This window comes from Heterocephalus glaber, unplaced genomic scaffold, assembly GCF_053883595.1.
Source record: "Heterocephalus glaber isolate CG9 unplaced genomic scaffold, H.glaber_assembly_v1.0 deba00001465, whole genome shotgun sequence".
NCBI lineage: Eukaryota > Metazoa > Chordata > Mammalia > Rodentia > Bathyergidae > Heterocephalus > Heterocephalus glaber.
Genome location: NW_028258312.1, coordinates 11,466,685 through 11,488,375, shown reverse-complemented (window position 1 = coordinate 11,488,375; position 21,691 = coordinate 11,466,685). Strand labels below are relative to the sequence as shown.

Here is a 21,691-nt window from a genome sequence, read left to right as displayed (position 1 = left end):
AAATTTACCAACAAAGAAAAGCCCAGGTCCTGATGGCTTCACTGCTGAATTCTACAAGACATTTAGAGAAGAACTATCACCATTACTCTTTAAACTCTTCAATGAAATTGAAAGGAAAGCAGTACTTCCAAATTCATTCCTGGAAACAGGTGTTACTTTGATTCCAAAACCAGGGAAAGACCCAACCAAAAAAGAGAACTACAGACCAATCTCCCTAATGAACATAGACGCAGAAATCCTCAGTAAGATACTGGCAAACGGAATACAGAGGGTCATCAAGAAGATCATACACCCTGACCAAGTTGGATTTATCCCAGGGATGCAAGGATGTTTCAACATACGTAAATTAATAAATATAAAACACCATATTAACAGAGCCAAGGACAAAAACCATTAGATCATCTCAATAGATGCAGAAAAAGCATTTGACAAAATCCAACACCCATTCATGATAAAACCCTACAGAAAATTGGAATAGAAGGTCTTTATCTCAACCTGATTAAGGCTATTTATGAAAAATCAACAGCCAACATCATACTAAATGGTCAAAAACTGAAAACTTTCATGCTAAAATAAGGAACAAACAAGGATGTCCACTATCACCACTCCTATTCAATATATTTCTGGAAACATTAGCCACAGCAATTAGACCAGAGAAAGAAATAAAAGGAGTAAAGATAGGAAAGAAGAAGTTAAACTGTCATTATTTGCTGACGATGTGATACTCTACATAGAAGACCCAAAATCTCTGCCAAAAGATTTCTAGTCTTAATTGACAGATGCAGTAGAGTAGCTAGATACAAGGTAAACACTCAAAAGCAATAGCCTTCTTGTACACAAATAACAGATTCACTGAGAGAGACATTAGGCAAACAATTCCTTTTACAATAGCATCCCCAAAAATGAAATATCTAGGAACCAGTCTAACAAAGGAAGCAAAAAACCTCTACACTGAAAACTACAGCACTCTGAAAAAAGAGATAAAAAAGGATATAAGAAAATGGAAAGACAACTCTTGCTTCTGGGTAGGAAGAACCAATATAGTGAAAATGGCCATACTTCCAAAACTGGTACATAGATTTAATGCAGTACTGATTGAAACTCCAATAATATACTTAACAGAAATAGAAAAAAATCCAAAAATTCATTTGGAACAGTAAGAGACCTAGAATAGCAAAAGCAATTCTAGGCAACAGAGACATGGCAGGGGGTATAACAATCCCCAACTTAAAACTATACTACAAAGCTGCTGTGATAAAGTCAGCATGATACTGGCAAAGGAACAGACCTGAGGATCAGTGGAATAGTTTAGAAGATCCAGAAACAACTCCAGACGTACTCAGCCACCTCATCTTTGAGAAAGGAGCCAACCATCCTCACTGGAGGAGAGATAGCCTCTTTAATAAATCGAGTTGGAAAAACTGGATTTCAACCTGCCAAAGATTAAAACTAGACCCATATCTATCGCCATGCACTAAACTAAGATTTAAGTGGATTGAAGATCTAAATATTAAAACAGAAACACTAAACTTGCTGGAAGATAAGTTAGGTAGAACTCTTGAAGACATTGGCATAGGAAAAGACTTTATGAGCAAAACCTCAGTAGCACAAGAACTAGGACAAAGAATCAACAACTAGGATCTCATCTTATTAAAAAGCTTCTGTCCTGCAAGAGAAACCACCAACAGAGGTAAGAGACAACCTACAATGTGGGAAAAAATTTTAGCAGCAGTACCTCAAACAAAGGACTACAATCTAGAATATACAAAGAACTTAAAAAAAACCAGACCCCCCCAAATTTAAAGACCCAATTCAAAAATGGGCATCTGAAATGAACAGACATTTCTCAGACAAAGAAGTAAAAGCACCAAATAAAAATGACAAAATGTTCAATATCACTGGTCGTTAGAGAGATGCAGATGAAAACAAAGCTGAGATTCCACCTCACCCCAGAAAGAATGGCTGCTATCAAGAAATCAACCAATAACAAATGTTGGTGGGGTTGTAGGGAGAAAAGAACCCTTCTCCGTTGTAGGTGGGAGCGCAGACTGTTGCAAGCACTGTGGAAATTATATGGAGATACCTCAAAGAACTAGGACTAGAGGTCGCATTTGACCTAGCTATTCCACTGCTGGGTATTTTTCCAAAAGAATTAAAAGAATCATACCACAGTGATATATGTGCACCCATGTTTATAATGCCGCAGTTTGGAATAGGGAAATCTTGGAAACAGGCCAAGTGCCCATCGACTGGAAGCTGGATAAAGAAGATGTGTTTTTTTTTTTTTTTTTAATAAAATGGAGTACTACTTAGCCATAAAGAATGAGAAACTAGAGACATTTATAGTTAAATTGATACATATTGATGACATACTCTTAAGTGAAATAAATTGTAGACACATGTGTAAATACCAAATAGTTTCTCTGGTGTGAGAAACTGAAAGTGTAAATAATGATTACAATGTGTAATTGATAGTGGGAGATAGAAAGGAAAGGTCCAAAGGCATAGGGGAAGTGGGAGAGGAAGGGGAAAGGGAAGAAGGGAAAGGAAAAATTACGAGAAAAGGAAAAAATGGAAACAAATTATTTGTAAATAGAGAAGGGAGGAGGGAGTGAAGGGAGGACAGGAAATGGGGAAAAAATAAGAACCAAGATATATCATGTAAAGGTACAAATACCCAATGATAAATGTAAATGTATTGTATACTTAAAATGTACTATTAAAAGAATCTAAGGAAAAAAACCAATGCCATCTACTGATACTTAGAATGGGCCTCCTATGCATTGGGGGTATTTAAATGAATATATTACCTCAATAGTCATATCTGACTATTCTGAATGAAGTGCAATTTAAATAATTCATCCAGTCATACAGCAAGTAAATAATAGTTGTTGAGGTTAACAGTTGAGCTTATTGAGTTTATTAAAGTTCAAATAATTAAATAATATGTCCAAGAAAGACAGCTGGTCATTTGTTAGAAGGATTTAAACCCAAGTTTGTGTGACCCAAGTCCTTATATTTTTTTCCTTTTTTTTTTTTTTTAAATCCTTTTATTGGTACATTTTAGGTATACAACACAATTACATTTCTCATTGGGAATTGTAGCTTTACATAATGAATCTTCGTTCATATTTTTCCCCATTCCTAGCCCTCCCTTCACGCCCTCCACCTTTCCTATTTACAAAGACTTTATTTCCATTTCTCATCATTTTATCCTTTCCCTTCCCCTGCCCCTCCCACTACCCCTACCCCTTTGGATCTTTTCATTCTATTTTACATTTTCGATTATTCGTTCTAATCATTGGTACATTTTAGGTATACAATATAATGACATTCATCATTGGAAATTTGCACCTTTACATAGTCTCTCTTGGTTCTTATTTTTCACCCTTGCCCAGCCCCCCCTTCAACCCCTCCAGTCCTCCCTATTTACAAAGATTTTGTTCCTATTTTTCCATTTTCTTATATTAATCCCATTCCCTTCTATCCTTTCCCCTAGCCCTCCCACTTCCTTCCCCTTTGCCCCTTTTCTTCCTATTTCACATTACCTATTATACATTTAGTCCTTATTTACACTTTCAGTTTCTCACACCAGAGAAACTATTGGGTATTTACACATATGTGTTCTATTTATTTCACTTAAGAGTATGGCCTCAATGTGCACCCACTTAGCTATAAATGTCTCTAATTTCTCATTTTTTATGGCTGAGTAGTACTCCATTTTATTAAAAAACCACATTTTCTTTATCCAGTCTCCAGTTGATGGGCATTTGGGCTGTTTCCAAGTTTTAGATATTACAAACTGTGCTCCTATGAACATGGGCACTCATTTATCACTGTGGTATGATTCTTTTAATTCTTTGGGGAAGATCCCCAGCAGTGGAATAGCTGGGTCAAATGGGACTTCCAGTCCTAGTTCTTTGAGGTATCTCCATACTGATTTCCACAGTGCTTGCACCAGTTTACACTCCCACCAGCAGTGGGGCAGGGTTCCTCTCTCCCCACAGCCCCACCAGCATTTGTTATTGGTTGATTTCATGATAGCAGCCATTCTTTCTGGAGTGAAGTGGAATCTCAGCATTGCTTTCATTTGCATCTCTCAAATGACCAGTGATGTTGAACATTTTTTCATGTATTTATTTGCTATTTCTACTTCTTTGTCTGAGAAATGTCTGTTCATTTCAGATGCCCGTTTTCGGATTGGGTATTTAAATTTGGGAGGTCTGATCTTTTTAAGTTCTTTATAGATTCAAGATAGTAGACCTTTGTCTGAGGAAAAGCAGGTGAAGTTTTTTTCTCACATTGTGGGTTGTCTCTTCACACTGCTGGTGGTTCCTCTTGCTGTGCAGAAGCTTTTTATTAAGAAGAGATCCCACTTGTTGATTGTTTGTGCTAGTTCATGGGCAACTGAGGTTTTGTTCATAAAATCTTTTCCTACACCAATGTCTTCAAGTGTTCTACCTAACCTCTGTGCCAGCTGGTTCAGCACTTCTATTTTAACATTTAGATCTTTAATCCATTTCAATTTTAGTTTAGTGCATGGCAAGAGATATAGGTCTAGTTTGAATCTTTGACAAGGTGAAACCCAATTTTTCCAGCACCATTTATTAAAGAGGTTATCTTTCCTTCAATGAGGGTGTTTGGCTCCTTTATCAAAGATGAGATGGCTGAGTGTGTCTGGCATTGTTTCTGCATCTTCTAATCTGTTCCATTGGTCCTCAGGCCTGTTTCTTTGCCAGTACCATGCTGTTTGTATCACAGTAGCTTTGTAGTATAGTTGCAGGTTGGGGATTGCGATACCCCCTGCCATGTCTCTGTTACCTAGAATTGCTTTTGCTATTCTGGGTCTCTTCTTGTTCCAAATGAATTTTTGGATTGTTTTCTCAAGGTCTCTGAAGTATGCTGCTGGGATCTCAATTGGAATTGCATTAAATCTATATAGGAGTTTTGGAAGTATGGCCATTTTCACTATATTAATCCTTTCTACCCAGGAGCAGGAGATGTCTGTCCATTTTCTGATAGCATCTTCAAACTCTTTTCAGAGTGCTGTAGTTTTCAGAGAAGAGGTCTTTGATTTCTTTCGTTAGGTTGATTCTGAGGTATTTCAGTTTTTTGGATGCTGTTGTGAAAGGAATTGTTTACCCTATTTCTCTCTCAGTGAGTCTGTCATTTGTGTAGAGGAAAGGTATTGATTTTTGTGCGTTGACCTTGTCACCAGCTACTTGACTGAAGTTGGTTATTAAGTCCAGAAGACTTTTGGTGGAGTTCTTGGGGTCTTCTATATAGAGTATCATATCATCTGCCAATAATGACAATTTGACTTCTTCATTTCCTATCTTTATTCCTTTTATTTCTTTCTCTTGTCTAACTGCCATGGCTAATGTTTCCAAAACTATATTGAACAAGAGTGGTGACAGTGAACATCCTTGTCTTGTTCCTGATTTTAGTGTGAAGGGTGTCAGTTTTTGACCATTTAGTATGATATTGGCTATTGGCGTCTCATAGATGGCTTTTATCAGTCTGAGGTAGAGACCATCTATTCCAATTTTTTGTAGGGTTTTTATCCTAAATGCACGTTGCATTTTGTCCAATGCTTTTTCTGCATCTATGGAGATAATCATATGGTTTTTGTCCTTGGCTCTATTGATATAGTGTATTACATTTATTGATTTGCATATGTTGAACCATCCCTGCATCCCTGGGATGAAACCCACTTGATCAGGATGTATGATCTTCTTGATGATCTTCTGCATTCTATTTACCAGTACCTTATTAAGGATTTTTGCATCTATGTTCATTGATGAGATTGGTCTACAGTTCTCCTTTTTGGTTGGGTCTTTCTCTGATTTGGGGATCAAGGTGATGCTTGCTTCCAGGAATGAATTTGGGAGTATTGCTTCCCTTTCAATTTCATTGAAGAGTTTAAACAGTAGTGGCAGCAGTTCCTCTTTGTTTAGTATTTTTAGGTCTTCTTCGGTCAACTTTGGTAATTCATACGTGTCTAGGAATCTGTCCGTTTCTTCTGTGTTTTCCATCTTACTGGCATATAGGTTCTAGAAGTAGGTATTGATGGTCCTCTGGATTTCTGCTGGGTCTGTTGTATTTTCTCCCTTTTCATTCTTAATTGCGTGGATTTGGGCCTTTTCTTTCCTTTTTCTGATAAGCTTGGCTAAGGGTTTGTCAATTTTGTTGATTCTTTCAAAGAACCAACTCTTGGCTTCATTGATTTTTTGTATCATTCTCCTAGTCTTCATTGCATTGATTTCTCCTCTGATCTTTAAAATTTCCTCCCTTGTATGAGCTCTGGGGTTGTCCTACTCTTCTTTTTCTAGAACCTTGAGGTTCAGCATGAGGTTGTTTAATTGGGCTCATTCTGTTTTCCTAATATGTGTGTGTGGGGCCTTGTCCCCCCCCCCACTACAACTCTTGAGTGCCTTTTACGGGCATGTCTAAGCCTGCTGCAAGTCTACCCAGCAACAAGGAAGTAGCCCCAGTACCCTCCCCTTGCTCCCTCCCTCTAGCCCTACGATATATATGCTGTAGCAGCTTCCGCAATAAACGAGACTTGATCAGAAACCTGTCTTGTCTCCATCTCTCGTGTCCCCTGTCCTTTGTCATTCTCACCCCCCCCTCTAGGGTCTTCGTTGACTTACCCGCGGGCTGGGACATATGTGTATTCACTGCTATGACTTTCTCTCCTAAGACTGCTTTCATTGTGTCCCATAGATTTCGATATGTTGTATTGTCATTGTCATTTAATTGAAGGAGCTGTCTGATTTCTTCTTTAATTTCCTCAGTGACCCATTGGTTATTCAGAAGTGTGTTGTTCAGTTTCCACATATTCATGAAATTTTTCAAGTTTCTCTTGCTATGGATCTCCAATTTCATTGCACTATGGTCTGATAATCTACAGAGGATAACTTCAATTCCTTTGCACTTACTTAAACATGTTCTATATGTGAGTAGGTGGTCTATTTTTGAGAATGACCCATGTGCACCTGAGAAGAATGTGTATTCTGATTTTGTGGGGTGGAAGACTCTGTAAACATCTGTTAAGTTCATTTGTTCAAGAGTTCGATTGAGTTCTAGTATTTCATTACTTATTTTTTTGTCTAGTTGATCTATTTGTGACAGTGTGGTGTTGAGGTCCCCCACTACAATTGTATTAGTGCATAGATGACTTTTCATGTCCATTAGTATTTGTTTTATATAGTTGGGTGCACTAGTGTTTGGTGCATAGATATTTATGATTATCATCTCTTCCTCTTGGATTGTTCCCTTTACAAGAATGTAGTGTTCTTCTTTATCTCTCTTAATCAGTGTTGGTTTGAAATCTACTTGATCTGCAAAGAGAAAAGCTACTCCTGCTTTTTTACACGTTCCCATCTCATTGAGTGGTGTTTTCCACCCTTTAACTTTCAGTATATGAGTTTCTTTTTGAATTAAGTGTGTTTCTTGTATGCAGCATATTGTTGGATTTTGCTTCTTGACCCATTCTGCCAGTCTGTTTCTTTTGATTGGTGAATTGAGACCATTAACGTTGATTGTTAAAACTGAAACGTATTGACTTATCATTGCCGTGACTTTTTCTTTTTGTTGGGTTCTCCCCCTTTACATTTAATTTCTTGTCAGGCCAGATGGGTTCATTCTGGTTTACTTCCTGGGGTTGTGATCCTCAATGTCTGTTCCTAGGATATTGTGTAAAATTCCTTGGCGTGCTGATTTGGTATTCACAAAGTTCCTAAGGTGCTCTTTGTCATGAAAGTATCTTATTTCTCCATCCATTTTGAAAGATAGCTTTGCAGGGTACATCAATCCAGGTTGGAGGCTGTTTTCTTTTAGGGCTTGGAATATGTCCACTCCAAGCTCTTCTTGCCTTGATGGTTTGTGTTGAGAAGTCTGCTGTGATTCTGATGAGCTTTCCTTTGTAGATGATTTCTTTTCTCTCACTGCTTGTAGAACTTTGTTCTTCTGTTGTGTTTCTGGAATCTTAACAATTATATGCCTATGTGTAGATTTTTTTTTTATCAAGGCTATTTGGAGTCCTATATGCCTCACTTATCTGTATGTCAAGTTCTTTTCCCCTGCTTGGGAAGTTTTCTGCCATTATTTCTGTGAAGAGATTTTTAATGTCATCTGCACTCTCTCCTGTTTCTTCTTTGACTCCAATCAGTCTTATATTATTCTTCTTTGCATCATCTAGCAGCTGCTGGATTGATTTCTCATGTCCCCTTACAATTTTAAGGCAATTTTTGTTTTCCTGGTCATTAATTGCAATCTTATCTTCTATATCTGAAATTCTGTCCTCACATTGGCTCATTCTGCTGTGTAGACTTTCAATGGAGTTGTTCATTTCCTGGAAATCTATTTGCATCTGTTTTATGGATTCCATTTGTTTCCTATGTTGGGATTCCATCATGTTCCTGAGCTCCTCTCTAGATTTATTAATCATGTCTTGCACTAGGAGCACAATTTCTCCTGTTATCTGAGAAATTATTTCTGATTTCATTTTTTCCAGATCCCCTTTTGTTGCCAATTCAGTGGGTCCAGGTGGTTGATTATCAGAGTGTTCCATCTCATTTCCCTTTGGGGTTGCTGTAGGTGATCTGGAAGTCTGGTTTTGAGACTTATTTATGTGTTTTCTCATTTCAACTGGCGGGGTGGGGGAGTGCTGTTGGCGCCCGCGAGGATCACCTCCTCTGAGCTGGGAGAGGTGGGACAGGTGCCAGGAGCGGAGGTAGGGATGGTGGCCCGAAAGCCCCTTCCTCTGGGCCAGGTGCGGCGGGACAGAAGGTGGACCAAAAGCCCTTTCTTCTGGGCTGCAGGCACCAGGAGGGATGGTAGCCCTGAAGCCCCTTCCTCTGGGCTGGGAGCAGTGGGAGGGATGGTGGCCAGGAAGCCCCTTCCTCTGGACCAGGAGCAGTGGGACGGCGGCTCAGAAGCCCCTACCTCTGGGCCGGGAGTGGCGGGACCCAGTACTGTGGTCCTGGTGGTCTGGTGTCCTCTGTATCTTTGTAGTGTGGAACCAGGTAGCTGTACAGAGGAGTGGGGGGTGGGGTGAGGTGTGTCCAGTTTATTCTATATTTCTTTTATAACATATGGACCACCTTTCTTACATATATTTTCCTTTTTTCATTCTGTCCTTTCCTTTCTTTTTATTTTTTTCCTTTTTGCCGATCAATTAATATTATATTAAATGTATAAAATTAAATGGTAAAAATAAAGCATGTTTTGGGCCAGGGATTTAGCTCAGTGGTTTTGCTGCCTGCTGCGCAAGCACAAGGACCCGAGTTCAATCCCCGGTACCAAAAAAATAAAAAAATAAAAAAATAAAGCATGTTTCTACTCTAGTCTGAAGATCTCTATTTAAACGTGGCTCAGCCATCTCTCCATCTGCTTTTCCTCCTGTTTCTTTTTCTTCCCACCACCTACTTCTTTTCTAGACATGTGTGCATACCTGCGTGTATGTGTTTCTTCCTTATAGCTTTTGTTCATTAATGAGTCTGGTTTACTCATAACCGCAGCTCATTCACATTTAACTTCTGTGTCCACTACTAAGGGCATTTTCTAATTTAAATTCTAATAGGAGGGAAGCTTGAAGGCAAAAATCTCCCTTCAGAACTCTTGTCCTGCTACTTTCATGATTCCAACATAGAACAGACATTCCTGAGAGACTATTTCTGCCTTTATATGGAAGGGTATTTTCCATACAAGGAGATGTGGACATGGTGAATATTTTGTCTTTATGATATGATAGCATTTAGTTTCTTATTTAGAAAAATATATATAGCTGAATCATGACAGAGTACCCAACTGAAATAAAACACTTTAAGGGCCTAAGTGATCTCAGAATGTTCATTTTTAAATGCTAACAAAGGTGTTCAATTAAAAATGATAACAAAGGCTTCAAAATAATGTGTCTTTTCTTGTATTTAGGGCCAAGTCTACAACAAAGAAATACTAACATGCTACTGAATTACTTTTCTCCATCAATTAGATTGACATAATTTATTGGTCAAATTTTTCTTCTGTATGTTAATGAATATCTAAAAATAAGAAAGAATACATGACAATAAAGTGTAATGATAAGCTCTCTGAGCTCCAGAATTGAATTGTTAATAGTAGCCTATTCTCAAACTCCTAGGGAAAAGCCAGGTAATTAATTATAAAATAAGAATGCTGATCTATTAACAAGGACAATTTAGCACCTTAAAATTAAAGTGTAATAGAGTCCCCTTTCTTTAAAAATAGAAATACATTAGAATTTATGGCTAATATATTTTGATCATTTGTTCCAAGTTTTCTTTTATATTTTTATATATGACTTTTCATTTCTCAGAGAGATTTAGATCTTTGTCCATGTTGAAGAGCAAGAACATTTCTAGTTTGTAGGGTTGTTTTCTTTGTTGTTATGGTTTGCCTAAATGTAGGCAAAATGTGAACAGAATTAAAATCATATAAAAGGTAAGAGGAACTTCTTGAGAATTTGAAGTGGTGAACAATTTTATTTAAAGTGGGAAAAACCTTAGCCCAGTCACCCACTTCATGTAGAATCTCTTCATCACTGACAAGTGGACTTGGGTGAGTATGTCCCTGATGTTTGGAAAATATTATCGTTATTATAAATTTATATTACTTTGCATGGTTTGTAAGATGATTTACCACTTTTTAAAACATTTCCTCAGGTATTCTCAGGTAAACCAGTATTTTAAAACTATGATTTCTATGAAAAATAACAGTGGCAGTAAAAGGTTAAGCAATTTCCCAAGCATGCTTAGATGTTACCACCTCCTTGGTCAAATAGGGAACAAAAACATCTGATAAAAACAAGGAAACACACATCTGTCTTCTACATGTTCATTGTGATCTGATAGCAGAAGTTATTGACTCACAAGCATTCACTGAGTAACTAGTATGTTCTTAGGGGCTTTATTATATACTAGGAATGTAGTGGAGAAGACAAACCAGAGAGAATTTTTCTCTTGGATGTGCCAGACACTGTCTGCCAAAATTGACACACCTTTAAAGAGACAAGGGATAAAGGCCCTTCATGTGGTCTCTTGAAGAAAAGTTTGTCTTTATAAAATGTTTAAAAAAATACATTGTTTTTCTTTTGTTATTAGGAGACGCTTACCGAGGTTGCAGAGTTGTGTTAGTGTGTTCCAACTTTGAAATTCTGTGCTTTGCTCTATTCTATTTCTGGTACAAATGTTGATATCTGTTAGTACAATTCTATTTTGGTGTGACTATTTGGACTGCCATTTATTGGATCCTAGTCTAATTTAAGGGACAGAACTTGGAAATTCAAGGATTTAGGAATTAATATTCCATCAGTCTGCAAAAGGTTGTTAGGTCATCAGGGTAAAAAGAAAATCAAGAATTCTGTGAAAATCATTTCTAACATCTCCACTTGTCAAGACTTTGTATTCCCTCTGGTTACTCTCTTGATAGGAGCTCCTTCTTTTGATAGATTGATTACCCAACCGATATTTGTTTAATGGAGTATTTTTACTGTGTTGATTCAAATCAAATTATGTTTGTTGGTTATCATATTTCATAAGACTGTTAAGATGGCTACTGCCTTCAAGGTTGTGTTTCTTTGCTTTTGGTTTTTCAATCAGGCAAATTGATTGTCAACAATGTGTATGAAAGAATGAACAATTTAATAAAGTCTTTAAATGGTGAACTCAACTGCAGAGCTCTCCTGTGGGAGAAGAGGCAATCAGAATGTTTTCTAACTGCTTCCCCTCCCATTCTGCAGACAATTTTCTTATATTTTAAGATTTATAGTCCTAGTTCCCTTGCAACTGTCTAGTGGATAATCTATAAGTGCCACACAGCTGCTGTAAAGTCACAATTGAATGTCATTGTTGTTTCAGAGACTATGTGGATGCATCATCAAGTAATTTATCCCCCTAGATAACATTTCCTGAGAATCATGTTGTTGGATGTAAAAATTCAAATGAAGGGCATATATTTCCATAAATATATCACAACTCAACTCAACATTTGAATATATCCTAACATTTTCATGTAGCTCCAGAATATGAGTGATACAAGATTTTGTTTGCCTATTTCTCCAACTTTTAAGGTATTAAGATCCTGACCCTAAGAATCTTACTTTCAGCCTAATGTTCTTTCCCTATACCAGTGATGGCAAACATTTTGGACACAAAACTGAAACCCCAAATCCACTTATTTGTCACAAAGTGTCAACACTGCAATTAAAACTACTGAGGTTTTAATTTACAAAAACCACCTCATAATTAACATCTTTTGTCTTAAAAGAAAAACAGCCAGGGATTTGGCTCAGTGGTTTTGCCACCTGCTGCGCAAGTGGAAGGATCTGAGTTCGATCCCCGGCACCAAAACAAAAAAAACCAAACCAAAACCAAACAAAAAACAATACGTGTGCCATAGGTTTGCCGCAACTGCTCTACTCCATTACTTAAGTAAAAGTTAAATATAGAATTTTTTGTTGTTTTTACAGCTATTCACAGAGCACCATCTATCTTTTGCTGTTCTGATTTGTTTTATTTTTAAAATTTTATTTTATTTTGGTTAGAACACAGCATGAGGTCTCCTTTCTTATATTTTTAAGTGTATTACAGATTATTGCTGATTATAGGTATAATGTCGTACTACAAATCTGTATTGCTTATTCATTTTGCTGAACTTAATGCCTTACCACCTATCTTGAGTTTTCACAAACTCCTATCTGAATACTTTAAATTTTGTATCCAGAGCCCCCCGTGCTTACTTTTCAATGAAGGGCTATTTAACTTGTTTATTTTACGATATTTATGTAAATAAGTATTGTATTAATTCTGGTATGTTGTCTTCTTGAATTAAGAAAAGCCTAGACGATAAGTAAAACACACTCCTGGGTGTGGTTCCAGAGGTGTGGACTTGGTACTCTATATGATCCTTCCCTACTTCCTCTCTGGTACTGTTCCCCTGTTCTGCTTCCTGGCCACCATGAACTGAGCAGCTTTGCTCCACCATGCTCTTACGTCATGATATCCTCTCTTGGAGCCAGCCACCATGGGTGAAACCCCCTGAAACCATGAGCCAAATTAAACCTGTCCTCCGTTAAATTGTGAATGCCTGGTACTGGGTCTCAGCCACAAGGAAGCTGACTAATACAAAATTTCTTAATGTGTGAAAATAAAAGCCTCATATTCTTTTATGCATGTGCATAAGAACTCATATAGATTCATATAAATATATGCTCATCATAGCATTACAGTGCTCATTATAGCACTCCATTGTTTGATTTTGTAATCAATCAGGAAAAAATTCAGAAAGTCTTAATTTTACTCTACAGATAAAACAAATAACATTATATATAATAATTACATCTTATTTATGTGTCAGTAAGATGAAGCAGCACATTTTGATGCCTGTTTTGAAAGTATTGTGTTCCATTTTATAGAACCTGACATACTTTTAAAACTCTCTTCTCTCTGTGTCTCTTTAGCAACTCCCCCTAGTGGCTTCACCATAGCAAGCATGATGCTTATTAAATGCATGATTGTATAATTACTTTAAGATATGATTTTCAACCTGAATCTTTGCTTTTTGAATTAAATTATTTATTTATCAAAGTTATTTATACCAATAAAGCAAAAACTCACAAAGGCTCTACATTTTAAATTTTTTCAGCAAAGTTTGGAGTGAAATAATATTTATTTTACATGCTGAAGCTTGTAATTCACATGTAAACTTTTTAAAAATCATAAGCTATTATTGTAGTAAGCAAGTATGTGATGACTGATTCATTTCAATTCATAAAAATTCATTTCATAAAATGTCATGGAGCATTAATATTAGAATGTTAGATCTGCATAAAGCATCATACTTATTAAATGAAAGCATAATTATTAAATGTGAAGAGGAGGCTGTAAGATCATATATATCAAAATAAATACATGATACCATGAGATATATGTTTGTCTTTTTTTAAGTATGTGGTACTGGAATTACCTTTTAGAGTCCCTTACATAATACCACAGGTAAGTAAAAGAATTACCAAATTAAACAACCAAAAAAACCAAAAAAAACTACTATCTTTGTGTTTGAAGAAGGCAATGCAAAAAACAGAAAACTCACTATGATCTTAATGATAAGAGAGAGCATAAGGGCTTTCTCACTGAGCTACTTCCCTAAAACATTTTCTTCATTTTGAGATAGAGTTTCCTTCAGTCACTATGTTACCCAGGCTGGACTGGAACTTGCAATATTCCTGCCTCAGCTTCCCAGAGTGCTGGGGTTACAGGCATGCACCACCCTGCCTAGCTCATATTTCATATCTATTTTAAAAACAGAAGTAGAAGCACATGTAATAAAAAGAATGCAAAAACAAAAACTAGTATCTATAGTAGTTGGGATAATAAAGTGTAATTTGTTACTTCTTTATATTCTTTGATATATTTTTTAAATTGATGGGTATTTTTTACCAGAGGATGAAAATGAACTATTCTCTGCCTATTTCAAGATTTTTTCCAACTTTGGAATAATTATTCTGTTTGAATAAGCTCTTAAGATAAGTTTGATTTTAATTGTTTCATATTCTCTCAAAATATCAAGAAATATATATATTTCCCCAAACTCTCCACCCAGGATTCAAGTTTGGCAACTTCAGGATCTTGCCTGGAATAATAATCAAGATTCCAGAAATCCAACACAAGAACAAAATATTAAAAGCAGTTAGAGAAAAGAAAAAAATCACATACAAAGGGAAGCCCATCAGAATCACAGCAGACTTCTCAGCACAAATCCACAAGTCAAGGAGAGCCTGGAGTGAAGTATTTCAAACTCTAAAAGAAAATAACTTCCAATCCATACTGTTGTATCCTGCAAAATTATCTTTCAAAATCAATGGGGAAATTAGATACTTTCACGGCCAAGAACAACTTAGGAATTCATGAGTACCAAACCAGCACTCCAAAAATTTTTAAACAATATCCTAGGAAATGACAATGAGGGCCACAACTCCATGCAGCCCAGCAGAATGAATCCATCAGGAAAATTTTAAAAAACTAAATGCAAAGGGAGGGAAAAAAAAATCCAACAACAGGAAAAGATCATGACAAGGATAAGTCAATATATATCAGTTATAACCATCAATGTTAATGGTCTCAATTCACCAATCAAAAGAAACAGACTGGCAGAATGGATCAAGAAGCAAGATCCAGAAATATGATGCACACAAGAAATACACTTAATTCAAAAAAATTTATAGATTGAAAGTGAAAGGATGAAAAACAATACTCCATGTGACAGGAACCCAAAAGAAAGCAGGGGTAGCTATCCTATATGGAGACAAAGTGGATTTCAAACCAAGACTAGTTAAGAGAGACAATGAAGGTCACTACATCCTTGTAAAGGGAGTAATCCAAAGGGAATACTCCATGTGACGAGAACCTGAAAAAAAGCAGGAGTAGCTATCCTCTTTGCAGATCAAGTAGATCTCAAACCAACACTGATTAAGAGATGAAGAAGGACACTACATTCTTGTAAAGGGAGAAATCCAAGAGGAAGAGATGACAATCATAAATATATACACTAAATACTAATGCACCCAACTATATAAAACAAATATTAATGGACATGAAAAATCAAATAAACCCTAATACAATAGTAGTGGAAGACCTCAATATCCCACTGTCACAAATAGATCAACTAGACAAAAAGTCAATAATGAAACACTAGGACTGAACCAAACTCTTGAACCAATGGACTTAACAGTTGTCTACAGAGTGTTCTGCCCCACAAAATCAGAACATACATTCTTCTCAGCTGCACGTGGGTCATTCTCCAAAATAGACCACATGCTAGCTAATAGAACATGCCTAAGTAAATGCAAAGAAACTGAAGTTAGCCCCTGTATACTAGCAGATCATAGTGTGACAAAATTGGAGACAAATAGCAAAAGAAACCATAAGAACTGCATAAACAAATGGAAATTGAATAACACCCACCTGAACAACCAATGGGTCACAGAGGAAATTAAAGAAGAAATTAGTTTCTGCAATTAAATGACAGTGCCAATACAATATACCAGAATTCATGAGACACAATGGAAGCAGTCCTATGAGGGAAATTCATAGCAGTGAATAGCCATATTGAAAAAACAACCTAATGCTAAACCTCAAACTGTTAGAAAAAGAAGAGCAAGAAAAACCCAAAGCTCATACAAGAAGGAAATTATAAAGATCAGAACAGAAATCAATGTAATGGAGACTAAGAGAATGGGATGAATCTGACTTGGTAAATATGGAGGGGTGGAGGGGTGGAAGAGAGGGAAGCGGAATGGGAAAAAAACAAAAACTAAGATATATCACGTACCGGTACAAATTCTCAATGATGAATGTGATCACAATGTGTACCTAAAATGTACCAATAAAGTTAATTTTTTAAAAACAATCTTGCCTGGAGTCTAGCTACAGGATCTCTAACACACAGCTGTCTTACTATATTTGTAATGTCCTTACCAGCTACTGGTTGTGGTTTTTTACTAAGACATCGGGGACTGTCTTCAGGATTCCCATTGTCTCCTCTGAAAACCCATGCTGCTGAATGAAAGTTCTCTGTGTAGAATCCTTTTTCTTCAATATCAACTCGAAAGCCAAAATCTACAGAACGTCCATCATCCGAGGTGACTGAGGAGCAAAAAATGATAACACAAATTATGCACGGGCAAGAAAGAAGATCCGAGTGACTGGTGTCCACGAGAGAAAAGAGCTGAAATGCAGACAGTCTACACTGATGAAGAGTGTTATCCTTGAAAACAGGTAGCCAAGTATGCTGGACAGTTCTCTTGGGAAGAACTTACACAGTCCCAAAATATCGTAAGTCAAAACAAGTACTATTTTAGAGCCTATGGCATGAGTGACTATGCACTAGAAGTGGCACTATAAATCCTTTTGTCAAAGAAAAGTATGGGGAGAAATGTTTGTTTTTAAGACCCATGTGTTAGTGCTTAGGGGTCAAGATGAAAGCATACAAGACTAGGAACTACCTTTTAGAGTACCTTTCAAAATACCACGAGTAAGAAAAAGGATTACCAAATTTAAAACAACAACAAAAAACTACTATCTTCCTGTTTGAAAAAGGCACTGCAAAAAAAAATACAGGAAACTCACTATGATCTTATGCAAAGAGAAAAGCATACAAGGAAGTATGTAAAGTTTTATCTGCCAGTTCCTTCATAGCAATTAAGGATTTTTTGTGCATGTGAGAGTGTCTTGGGTAGTGTGAAAGACTGTGCCAGTAAAAGAAATAAGATTACATTTGTATCTTTGAGGCCTGTTTAGGAAGTTTATTGAATAAAGTCATGCCCCAAACCTTTCAGTCTTTCAAAAGGGCAGAATCAAGAAGCACCCTTTCATAGCAAATTATAATTTCATTTGTTTTTGTTTCTCAAATACCACAAAGACATTAGGGTTTGGAGACCCAGTAATATTTCTTAAGGAAAAAAAGAACATTTTATTTTCTCTTTTAGCTTTTTTCTCACATGCTGCAGTTACTCTGATCCTTTCTCTGAAAAATTCTAGGTAAAATCCTCTCCTTCCACCCTTCCTTCCATCTGTCAGTGCCCATGGAGACTTGGGCTATAGTCTGTCAGTAACAGGAAGACCCAGGAAGAATGTGTTTTCTGTTTGCATTGATTTTTCTCTAGAAAATAATTTCTAATCATTCTCATCTTGCCTCATCTTGCTTTCTTAGTAGCATCCTCAAAAGGTTAAGTATTAGATATTGTCCTGTCCATTTATTGATTGATAAACTTACGAGATTTCTAGCTCATAGATTTATGTGACTTGCGTAGAAAATGTCCTGGGTGGTATGCCGACAACATCTGCAAGAGCATAGACTCTTGCAGACAGTCAAGAACAAACCTGAAATATCTTTTTTTTCAAACTCAAATATCTTAAGTGATGGTCTCACGGTTTTTTAAAAATAATTATTTTGTGCTCTGAATACTATTGCACTGGTCATTGACAGTTTATGTGGTTTCAGGTACATTCATTCATTAAGTTAAATTGAAATAAATGTTTTCTCATGAACAAGGTATAAATTTGTGTACAATGGGGGTAGAAAGATGAGTGAGACAGGAACTCATGAGAAACTAAGAGAATTTAGAGGAGGAAGAGAATGACTCTGGCTGTAGGGAGTGTAGGTTAAGGGAGAATATATTAGATTCAGCCTTGTTGAGTGGGTAAGCTTTCTATGGGAGGTTGAGGTGGGAAAAAGACAGACTAACACGAGATGGACAGATGGCGTCGAATGGGGAAGTAGGTGTAGGTTAAGTATCCTTATTCTGAAGATATGAAAACTGAAATGTATGATATGAAGCTTTTTGAGTATGAACATGACACTACAAATGGAAGTTTCCACACCTCAGATCATGAGAGATGACACAGTCAAGACATCGGTACAATAAAAATATTCTATAAAATTACCTTCAGGCTATATGTATGTGAAACATAAATAAATTTTGTGTTTGGACTTGAATCACACTTCCAAGATATCACATGATATATATGTAAATATTTCCAAATCCAAAAACATCCAAAATTGAAAATATTTCAAGTCCCACACATTTTAGTTAAGGAATATTAAGCCTTTACTTGAAAGATAGGTCATATTGATTGAGTAAATAAATTATTTTGTGTACAAAATAAAGGGGGATGACACATTGGAATATTATATAATGATAAAGTTAGAGTGTAAATGATTTGAAAATTTTACGGGATACATTTTTATTGGAATAAAATTTATGAAAACTTTAGAATATACTAATAGAAATCATGCTTTAGGATACTTTGTCCTATATACCACATTTTAAAATCCTTTAAGAACTTTTTGCTTTCATTTATTGCATAAATTTGAGAATGACCACTTAATTTGAAAAGATAGGAAAAAGAAACTAAAAATTATGATAATTTATTAACCTAAGCTCTAAGGCTGAATCAAAGCTTTTTTGTATAACTTTAGTACTTGCTAAAGTTACAGAAACTGTGAAGAATTTTATAGTACTAAAGCATCTCTCTCTTTGATTTATTTCCTATGTGCTTGGCCTTACAAATTCAGCAACATTTTAATATTTATGACTGTAACTTACACAGATTTCTAGGTCCACTGATTTATCACTATTCTGTTTTTCCTCAGCAATAGCTGCACATGTTGGATATGCAATCATCTCCCTATCATGTAAAGGTCTGAGGGTGGGACATTAAATTATAGTGATATTTGTTTTTATCAGTGTGCATGAGACTGTTAAAATAGCTCACTTATTTATTTACAACCAGATTTGATTATGTGGATGAGCAGTTCTCTATTCATTCATTTACCAAGACAGAGCTAATCAACACACTCTTACATAAACTGAGATATAAAACTTGCGCTAAATCCAATGAAGCAGCCAGTCACACACCTGCAGCAAACTTAGCTGCTCGATTTCTCAACATCTGTCCCTGTGAAACCTTGAGCCAAACAGACCACAACCCCAAATATGTCTTTGTCACAAAAATTTTGCCACCAAAATTAGTTTTACTAGATCAGTCTTTTAATAAATGAACTTTAAAACACAATGCATCTTAAATATGCTGGATTTTATTGAATTGAATTTGAAATCTTTTGTTCAGGAAGAATTAAAATATTTCCTTTTGATTCTTAGTTTTTTACATTAGGTTAAAAAAGACAAAACGAACAGCCCAGTTCCTGGTGTTTAGGCATTCTTTTTTTTCAGTTTTTATTTTTTTGTCAGTACATGTTTGCAGTACATAATGATAACATTTTTGTGGGTAGTTGGTACATGTACATAACCTATCTCAGTCATTTTTTCATCTCCTTCCTCCCTTCTCTTTAGGTATTTTTATACCTCTTTTAATTCTACTGTATTATTAGAAGATAATTAATAGGTGGTATAAAGAAGTGAGACCCTGTTTAGAATTTTCCAGGGTTATAACTGTATGGACCAACCCGCTGCAGTGATGTGTCATCCTTAAGACTATGGACTCCGAGCAGGTGTCCTAGTTTGAAACCCACCTCGACCACTAATTACTGCTAAGTGATGCTGCACAAGTCACTCACCCCTTCTATACCTCAGAAAGCTCATTAACTAAAATGAAAAAAATGTAGTACTTAACTCATAATGTTACTAAGAGAATTAACAAGCTAATAAATCATAACTAGTTTAGAATAATGCCTGGCACAAAGTAAGCACATCATAATTGTTCTTAGTATTAGAAATTGGAGTTCTTTCGCTTTTCTTTCTTTCCTTTTCTCCCCCCGCCCCCCTCCTGGCTGCCTTACCTCCCTCCCTCCCTCCCTCCCTCCCTCCCTCCCTCTCTTCCTTCCTTCCTTCCTTCCTTCCTTCCCTCCCCCACCCCTTTCTCAGTACCAACTAATATTTGGAAAAGACTTTTTCAATACAATTTTAACAGGTGAATGAAATCAGGGAATTGCTACCAATTATCCTCATATGATTATCCAAATTCTTCCACATCTGTTTGTGATACAGGAGCCATTCTAGATTATAAAAATCAGAGCTCTATTTTGCAGGCCCTTCCCAATTCTATTTACAGCCTTCAAGTTATTTACCTAGTGTGCCTTAGTCAGCATTCCTCACAGCCTAGATGGATTGATCAACTGTGTCCACACACATAAATATGTCTCTCCTAATGTCTTTTCCAGTTATTATGTAGGAAGTCAGAGATGAGTGAGATTAACAGAGTGAAAAACGCCAGCTGTAATGATGCTCAATAAAGCTGTCAGGTTTTAAGTCATGGATTAGTAGCATATTCTGACTCTATAAGTGAGATAAAATTTAAACCAAACATTAAACAATGCTAGTCCTAGAAGCTCTTAGTGAACTGCAGTCTCTACTGAAAAGTTTCCGAAGAAATAAAACATATCTCCAGTGTGCAAGTAGCTTGGATAAACTAAAAAATAGAAATGGCAGGAAGTTCAATTCTCTTGTGTCTAATGTGAAACAAATACTAGAGTAAGTTTTCTTTCAAAACAAAATTCACCCAGAAGAAAACACAATCGTTTTAATGAAAATAATTGTGGTTTTTTTAATAATTGTGCTATTTTGGCATAAAATTTGAATTTGTACAAGTTACACAGCTGATTCCTGTATTATTTCAAGTGAATGCTACTGCTCAGTGTTTTAACTAACTCTCCATAAGGAAAAAAAAAAGCAACCTTATTTGCAGTATTTGCCAGTTTCCATTGTATAAATACTCCCACCAGGGTGAATTTCAAGCCACCAACCCACTGCTGTTGAACTGCAGTGTTAGAAAAATGTGCACAGTTAGCTTTCGTGAGCCAGTGTGAGCTGAACCCAGCTCACCTGTGATTGTTTCTTTTTCTGAGAAATGCAGAGAAGGCATGAATTCTTAAGAGCACTACTAGTGAAGGATTTGTCCATAAAATAAGGGATGATTTGTACTGACATAGACTTGTACTGAGAATCCAGATTGCTGATGGATGCTGTGAACTAGAAAGATTTGGCCCCATTCACTATGATGCAGGAAGATCATCTATAGTTAATCAAACTAAACAATTTCCATTTAGTCTAATTTCTTAGTTTTGTGAGAAGAAAAGAATTTTGGTGTGGTATTGAATGGGTGGCTAAGATTAACCCTAAGAATTGTATGTTTTTAAAAGCCAGAAGAAAAGA

The 21,691-nt window shown here is 36.3% G+C and overlaps 1 protein-coding gene across 1 annotated transcript in view; it reads right to left on the bottom strand.

The window, feature by feature from the left end:
* The window catches only part of LOC101707070 (uncharacterized), a 123,437-nt gene that overhangs the window by 87,026 nt on the left and 14,720 nt on the right, over positions 1 to 21,691 (bottom strand). The window contains 1 exon segment of the mRNA XM_087180891.1: positions 16,497 to 16,664. Coding sequence (XP_087037017.1) covers positions 16,497 to 16,664 — 168 coding nt within the window.